Below are 8,989 nucleotides of genomic sequence, written 5' to 3'. Positions count from 1 at the left end.
TGAACAGTTCCTTCATCTGGTCCAGCATCGCGGTGTTTGCCTCGGCAGTGACCGTCGATACGTTTCCGTCAGGAGTCTTCTCAGCGTTGACATCGACGGCTGGTCCGTCTTGTGTTTGCTTGTCTTTTTCCGCGTCAACAGACATGCTTAACCGGGCGTGCGTAGTTGCGAGAAAGATAAAGCCGTGAATCCCCCTCCTTCTAGCGCCAAACTGTGGGAACCGAAATTCGCACTGTCGATTTTAGTTAATGTTAAAACGTAGGAAAACTAAGTTGACCTAGTTTTCCCCGAGGATCCCGGCTATCTGCTGGGCCACGCACGACAGAGTTAAGACAAGTCTAATTTGAGAATAAATACGCAAAATAAGTAGAGCAAAAAGAAAGAATCTTATTTCCGAATCTGCGGAGAGCGTTTGGACAACAGGTCGAGATCTCGGCCGCAAGAGCTGTCGATCGTCGCTAGTCTCGAATCCTAGATCTAACCTAGTTGAGTCGCAGCTCGCTAAAAAAGGAAATAAGCGCCTAAGTTCTAAATTGCTCTGGGTTGGTTTCTTTCTTCTGATTTCGGATCCCCCTTCCTCTGCTCCTAGCATTGCTTATATACTCCCATATGACGGTCTATCCTTGGTGGGCTGAATCTGCCGTGGGCTGGACTTTTTCCATTTTCGTCGGCTTTCGCGTTTATCGGGAAAGTTGACATTTATCTTTTCGGAAAGTTGACATTTATCCTTTCGGAAAGTTGACATTTATCTTTTCGGAAGTTTATCATTTGTCATGCGAAGATAATTGTTAACCGTCTATCCTTTTAGAAAATCGTAAACTGGTCGTCCGATCGGAGTTGGTCCCTTTCAGGCCGCATTCCGGGCTTCCGCTGTTTTTCTACGATTTCTCTGAAAGGATGCTCCTACTTGGATGTCGAGTCTTTTGGAAGATCTTCGATCCATTGCTGAGGTGAATGGTGTTGTACGATAACCATCACCGTTTTATACGAAGTCTTCCTATCCGTTGATGTCTTAGGAGTTTTCAGAAATCCCGGAACAGAAAAAGGAGTTTTACTTGCAAGGACTCGGAAAGTCGCGAAACACGGATTTCTGGCGACCCGGAGGTTTGGAATTTACGCACGAGGACTAGCCGTCCGACGACCCGAGCCAGCACGGGGCTAGCCGCCCGGCGACCACGGCCGGCACGGGCGCTAGCCGCCGGCGGCTACGGCCAGCACGGGGCTAGCCGCCCGGCGGCCACGGCCAGCACGGGCGCTAGCCGCCGGCGGCCACGGCCAGCACGGGGCTAGCCGCCCGGCGGCCACGGCCAGCACGGGCGCTAGCCGCCGGCGGCCACGGCCAGCACGGGGCTAGCCGCCCGGCGGCCACGGCCAACACGGGCGCTAGCCGCCGGCGGCCACGGCCAGCACGGGGCTTAGCCGCCCGGCGGCCACGGCCAGCACGGGCGCTAGCCGCCGGCGGCCACGGCCAGCACGGGGCTAGCCGCCCGGCGGCCACGACCAGCACGGGCGCTAGCCGCCGGCGGCCACGGCCAGCACGGGGCTAGCCGCCCGGCGGCCACGGCCACGCTCGGTGTTGGCTGCTCGGTTCCTTTGGCGTGTTCGTGTTTCTTGCGTTTTCAGTTTTCCGTAGGTTTTTCCTTGTGTAGAAAATGTTTCTAGCAGTTGATTTCGAGATGGTGAATCTCGAACTTAATTTTTCTTAAGGTTTCTCGATTAACAATTAGTCTCTCGAGGTGGCTTTTAACATTTTTCATGTTTTTCCGAGACTTTCGGACATCGATTTCGTCTTGACCGATTTTGACCCCAACAATATTTAGCGGGGAACTACTTATAGAATATAATATTTAGTCTTCATAACATAAGAACTTCATGAAGTGTTTGATTAGTAGAAACTGTGGATTTAATTATTTTGCTTTAGAATATAAATTGTAAATTTTTCTACTATAGCTTTAGAATCAGTTGATGTAGATCAATATCAATAGCTATCAAAGAAGTAAACATAAAATTTTTGAATTGATTTTTAAAGCCAATATAATTTTTAATTTAATTTTTGCGATGTATCTTTAAATTATTCTCTTAGAGCATGATTGGTAAATTAAATTAGTTGTGGAAAAAAGAATGAGAAGCATTAAGAATACTTACCAATCACCTTCGAAAACTATTGTATATTCTTCAACATTTATGAAATTTCAGAAAAATATCCAATAAGAAAATAAATGTTACCTTTAATCAAGGTATTTACAAAAAGAAATACTTATTATATCCAACATTTTTGAAATTGGAAGAAAATTTTCAATAACCCCCATTTTATTTTTCATGTATACTTCTAAAAAGATTATTTTTCTTGGTAAGAACATAAACTCTTAGCCACTATATAAAATACAAATAAAAAATAGAATGAACAAAGGAGTTATAAAATCAACATTTTAAATGATTGAAATTTTAACCTATTTTCTTACTGTGATATATTTTAAATAATTTATTTTATCATTACTATAAGTTTTGCGTTCTAATAAAGTATACTTTATTTTAGTAATATATATTTCTCATAGTTTCCAACATATACTATATATCTTCTATAATAACATAATATTTTAAAACAAATTATTTTTAAAAAAAAGTAACCCGGGCGTAGCCCGGGAAAAGCTCTAGTATTAATAAGAAGACAATATCAAATAACTGTGTATTACAGTCTTTAATATAGGTGTTACAGTACTTAATATAGGTTTTATGTTCAAAGATTAAATTCATAAAAAAATTGATCAACATATATGTATTAACAAAACCTAAGATAGAAGTATAATCATAATGAAATTAATATTTAAGTTATTATTAAACTGAACAGAATTTGTCGTAAATATCATATAATGTAAGGTTTTAGTTAGTGTTCATATTTTATTTATAGATATATCACTAATAATTTGAAACAATAAATTGAATTACTGCATGCAAACTATAAAACTTGTTGATTTTAAAAATATTAAATTAAACTATTAGGAATATGGTAAATATTAAAATTATATACCACGAATCATGTAAATCAATATATATATATATATATATATATATATATATGTATGTAATTGAAAATAATCACCCAAGATCTAGTTAATTGTCAAGATGCTAAAGGCGATATGAAAACTATTTTGTGAATTAGTAAACTAATAGATTAAAATTTGGTAATTGATTGTCTACCTGATAGGAATATTTTGTTAAGACAATTAATGTTCGTTTATATTTAAAGGCTTACCAATAAATAGATTTTGGTATTAGTTTGGTAGTATATATTAAACGGTTTAGATTTGCCAACTGAAATCTAGTACTAACTGGAACCTTTTGATCACATACTTATTAGTTTATATCTTATTAATTTAATTTAAAAATTGCATTGTGTAGATAATAATTATCATATTCTAAAAAATGTTTATTATCTAATATATAAATATAATTAAATTTAATTATTTGAAATTATTGACTCACTTAAAATCAAATGGAATTTTTATATAATAAAAATAAGATAATATAAAATATTTTTACATTTGAAATATTGTAATTATCATGTTTCCAAAACTGTTTGTTATTGAATTATATAAAAAAATATTATTGAGTAAGCCTAAAATCATTGAGAAAATGACACATCAGCAAAATCACTTCTCAAATAATAGTATAGATTAATGTTCAAAAAATATTAGTAATAAAATAATATTCTCTTTTTAAATTAATTGTTCCAAAATCATCTCAATAAATCATATATATCTTGATGAAAAAATACCTTATTAATTGTTATGGAAACCATTTTGTGAATTAGTAAACTAATAGATTTTAGGACTTACTTAAATTGAAATTTGGTAATTGATTGTAATAATTGTAATATCATAATAAGTCAGCGTTAGAAAAAAAATTGTCAACTTTTAGAGATTAATGTTCGTTTCTATTCAAAGTCTAACCAATAAATAGATTTTGGTATTCGTAATGTTATTATATATTAAACGGTTTGGATTTGCAAACTAAAATCTAGTACTAATTGGAACCCTTTGATCAAAAGACGAAAAAATTGGAACCAAACCAAATTCATGTTATAGCTAACTAGAGTTGTTGTAATTAAATAACAAAATTCATTTAATTAAGGGAACAACAAATGATTTAAATATCAGTGGCACAAATCTGTAAATATTAAGATGAAATAAGAGTAATTTTTGAAATTTACTTCAGTTTTAATATATTAGATTCTGGTTTATTCATCGCTAGTGTATTATGAAATGGAGTCAATATAAATGTGTTATTCAGTTTACGCAAACCAAACTTTGACAATTTTATTAACAATTTTATTATCAGAGCAGTGAATACAATTAAAAATATACAACTCAAAACTGAAACATTAATATTTTTGAAAACACACAAAGAACAATATTTTGTTAATAAATAAAAAACAATAAAATGACAATTTCAGAAAATAATAAGCGTCGACCAGTTGATTTAAAATGTATATTGATTCAATATATATAGTAGATAGTTTGTGCTGAACACAAACTGAAGATATATATTATCATCACAATTCCATAAACAGAGAGACTTAAGGGAGAGAGCAGCACAGTCAATTGCAAGGAACAGAGCTTCACCTGATTCGCAAAGAACCATCTCTGATAATTTCAGACGATCGCCACGGAAGCCTTTGTACAAAGGATGCTCCTCTCGGTCCCCGCCCGATATATGGAAGCCCCAAGTATTTCCCATCGCCACCTTCCTTGTCTATACCACTTAACTCAGATATCAGCTGTTTCATGATCGGGTCGACGTCTGCTCCAAACGTTATCGCCGACTTTTGGAAATTGATAAGTTGGCCAGAGGAGTCTCCATACAGCTTCAAGCAGCGCAAGAACTCTTTTACTTCCGGAAGGTTGGCTTTACACAAGAAGAAACTATCATCAGCAAATAGGAGATTTTGCACTGATGGGCACTTGCGAGTCAGTTTCATGCCATGTATAGTTCCTCTTTGTTCAGCTTTATTCATCACGTGAACAAGGGCCTCCGCGCATAGTATAAAGATAAACGGCGACAGTGGATCTCCCTGCCGAATGCCGCGTTGAGGCTTGATGTGTCCGTGAGTTTGACCATTGAGTAGTACAGTGTAGGATACAGAGCGCACACACTTCATCACCCACTCTATCCATGTCCTTGTGAAGCCCATATTTTCGAAGAGAAGCTCCAAAAATTCCCACTCAACTCAATCGTATGCCTTTGACATATCTGTTTTTATCGCAATGTACTCTTCCTTACAGTTTGGATTTGTCTTCAGTCCATGAATCATTTCATGTGCGATCAGTAGATTGTCAGAGATGAGTCTACCCAAGACGAAGGCACCTTGAGTGGGAGAGACTATCTGAGGAAGTATTCTTTTTAATCTAGCACACAAGACATTGGAGATGATCTTGTACACTACTGAACATAGACTTATCGGCCTCAAGTCTGTCATCAATACTGGGTTCGGTTTCTGGGCAACAAACAGAGCTGATTAAAATTCCAATCATGTGGTAGAACTCCTCCAGCAAAGAAATCTTTAACTTCTTTTGTAATATGAGCTCCAGTGATGTTCCAATAGCTCTGAAAGAAATTTCATGTCATCCCATCGGCACGAGGCGCACTATCACTCTTGACAGCCTTCACAGCTTTCTTGATTTCATTATCAGAAACCGGGTCTGTGAGGTGCTGGTTCATCCTTGCAGTAAATGTAGGAGAGAACCCTTCAAGAAGCTCTGAAGCGTTGGCAGGAGAGGAAGAGCGGAATAGGTCTTCAAAATACTTAACCGCAATTGCTCCTTTTTCATCTTCTGGGAAGTGTTCTAATCCGTTGTGATCCATGAGTGAAGATATTTTGTTCTTCATCTTCCTCGTTTGAGCCCATCTATGAAACACCTTCGTGTTTCAATCGCCTTCTTTAAGCCAAGTATTCTTACATCTTTCCTTCCAGTAGGTTTCTTCCTCCTTGTAGGCGCCCTCTATCTCCCCTTTCAGGTCCCTCATACGGTTCATGTCTGGAGTTTGCTTAGTCTCCTCTTGGTCCAGATCTCTCCTCATTTTTTGTATTTGTACTTTGGAGTTGCAGTCAGCTTCTCTCTTCCACTTAGCCAACTCTTTTCTGCATGATCGTATGCGGTCAGATACCAAGTTTGCCCCACTCGAGTTTGGAGCGTTCCATCCTTTGCGTACAATCTCCATTACTTCCGGTTTAGCGCACCAACGCTTGTCAAAGCAAAACCTTCCTTTGTGCATCTGTGTGCTCGTAGCTAGACTGGTCAATACCGGTTTATGATCCGAGCCCAGTTTCTCCAAGTAGGTAGCATGTGCTCTTGGGAATAAGCGAAACCACTATGCGTTACCAAATGCTCTATCCAAACGGCATTGGATCCACACTGTCTCTTTGATACCATTTGTAATAATCTCCCTCTTACCAGCCCATGAGAGAGAGTTCCCAGAGCTTGGAACTTCTCTAAGTCTGCAGTCTCTGGCCATGGATCTGAAATGATAGAAGGAACTCTCTTGGCGAGCAGGACCACCAAGCTTCTCATCGTTGTTCATCACTTCATTGAAGTCTCCAATCAAGAACCATCCACTTTTCTATTTTCACCAATACTTTTCAGTGCATCCCACACTGCTTGACGTTGCTGACGTACCGGATCCCCATATATGAATGACATGAAGAAAGTCAGCGAACCAATCTTCACCTTAACGTTTATGATCCGATTCGATGAAAATAAGACTTCTACTTCATATGTACTTCTCTAAAAGAGTGCTAGCCCCCCCCCCCCCCCCCCCCACCACTGAGTCACACTGGATCCACCATAAAAGAATGATCATAACCCAACGAACTCTGGAGCTCTAAGTCGTGGTCACTAGAGTTTTTAGTCTCTAGGAGAAACAAAAAATCCGGGAAATGCTCACGACACATTTCCTCAAGGCGTCGAACTGTCAGGTTGCCTCTCAAACCCCGACAGTTCCAACTGAGAGCTGTCATTGAGGACTGGATGGTTTCTGGTGAACCATCAAACCGCCAGAGTGTTTAGAGATTTGTGACGAGACTTCTCCATCCTCGTTTTCTTTCCGTTTCATTATGCTGTCCTCATGACTTCTCTTAGTATCGTCTCCTTGCTCTTTGCGTTTTTTGGAGCCTGCCGACGTAGCTTGTCTCTTCCATGAAGATGGTTTCCGAGCTGCTGTCTTTGCACGAGCACTGGAAGAAGATGATGTGGTGGGGTTTAGTCCCATCGAGAAAGCTCCCATCGTTCCCGTTGGCAAGTTTTGATGCTTGCCATATTGATTATCAACATCCAGAGTTGGGGTGGGCATTATCAGTGGGGTTGTAATGCTTTCCTTAACTACTGCCTCACTCAACTGCTTTTGCGTTGTAATCATCCTCCGAGTAGCACTTGCCTCATCAAACTGCTGAGGACTTGGTGTTGAGGTTTCTACAAGCTCTTGCACTCTGTCTTCCTCGTCGTTTGGAGTCTTGTGGATTTCCCCCACATCTTTGTTCTGAATGTTTGATATTCTAGGAGCACTTTCTAAGCGTAGCACAAATCGTTGGGCCACTGGGTCTTTTCAAAGCTCATCCAGAACCGTTTTCATCTTGAACTCTCTTATTCTCCTCTCCTCCGGATCAGTGCAGTTCATGTAGAGTTGCATCTATTCAAAGACCTCAGGTGCCACCAGGTTAGATCGAGAAGCAAACCCGGGGGTACAGAAGGATCCAGCATGGGCATCAGTGTAGCCGATAGGTTCTTGTGATGCATTCTAGGACCTGGACCCGATGGGTTTGACTCGGTTTGATTTCCAACATCCACCGCTTTGCCTCTCTGTTTTTCTTAACAAGGGACATCTTTGTTTCTCATGCGTCAACCTGAAACAATGATAACACTTTTTCTTCATTCTCTCATATTCCACAATCCAAACAGTGCCTCCTCCTTTAGGTAAGTTCAAAGACTTCTTATCACGTACTGGGAGATTTAGGTCCATGACCACCAGGACCCTGACATACTCTTGTAGCTGTGATTTCTCAGGATCATACTCTATGTCCTTGACAAAACCGATAACCCCAGCCACTATGTCGATCGTTTTCAGCGTGAAATAGTTCACTGGGATTTTGCTTAGTCTGATCCATACCTCCGCTTTTTGAAGGAAGTTTGGAGGCGGGAATTCAACCCCATCTATCCATGGCCATACCCCAATCATCAAAAGTCCAGAACCTCTGCTTCATCACCATCTGAATATCAGTCTCAAGCTCGAAGATGAACTGAAAGGTTTCCCTCGTGAGAGCTATCCCTCTGGCCCTCTCATACACTTTCCAGATTCGGGGCATGGTTCGCAGCATTCTAGCCATGTTCTGGCAGTCTCGATTGAGAAGACGTCTGATCAGTGATCTTCCGTTTCTCGCAATAGCACTGAAGTCATCATCGTTTGGTATGTCAATAGGAACATCTTCCTCGAGTGACATTGCTTGCATAACTTTCGATAGATCACCGTCCATTAGGAAGAGGAAAACAAGTCGCAAAGTGTGGGGACGATAGTCAGAGCTTGGTAGGAAACGGGGTTTAGGAGGCGGCGTATATAAGAACTCTAGATAAACTTCAATATTCTTTGAAGATTAGGGTAAATCTCGTGAGTATCTAAAGATCTGGCCATATCTTTTAACAAGATTTGGAAAATTTCAAGAACAAATCCTGGCAGCAGGAAAAGTTCTCCTCCGAATGTTATCTTCATTCCCATTGGACGATTCTGAATCGCCATAAGAAAGAGGAAAAATCGCCCTTCCACGGTCGCTCTCGCTCTCGCCATCTCCTTGTAGTTAATCATATATCATTTAAAAAAATATTAAAATCCTACTATCTCTACTCCCTATTAACCTTTATATTATCTCATATCATTAGATATTTACCATTTAAAATTTTAATTTTCACACTTATTTACTACCATGCTACTGAGAATTATTAAT

At 39.5% G+C, this 8,989-nt stretch overlaps 1 protein-coding gene across 1 annotated transcript; it reads right to left on the bottom strand.

The window, feature by feature from the left end:
- Positions 1-8,194: 8,194 nt before the first annotated feature.
- LOC130502198 (uncharacterized) lies at positions 8,195-8,524 on the bottom strand. The gene has a single exon (XM_056996941.1). It carries the CDS (start codon positions 8,522-8,524, stop codon positions 8,195-8,197), a length of 330 nt encoding a protein of 109 aa, XP_056852921.1.
- Positions 8,525-8,989: the final 465 nt, after the last annotated feature.

Source organism: Raphanus sativus, unplaced genomic scaffold (assembly GCF_000801105.2).
Source record: "Raphanus sativus cultivar WK10039 unplaced genomic scaffold, ASM80110v3 Scaffold0435, whole genome shotgun sequence".
NCBI classification, from domain to species: domain Eukaryota; kingdom Viridiplantae; phylum Streptophyta; class Magnoliopsida; order Brassicales; family Brassicaceae; genus Raphanus; species Raphanus sativus.
The sequence above is the reverse complement of the archived record's forward strand: the minus strand, read 5'-3'. Positions and strand labels throughout refer to the sequence as shown.

Coding starts and splice junctions, on each gene's coding strand:
- LOC130502198 (XM_056996941.1), bottom strand. CDS start 8,524: ATGGACGGTGATCTATCGAAAGTTATGCAAGCAATGTCACTCGAGGAA.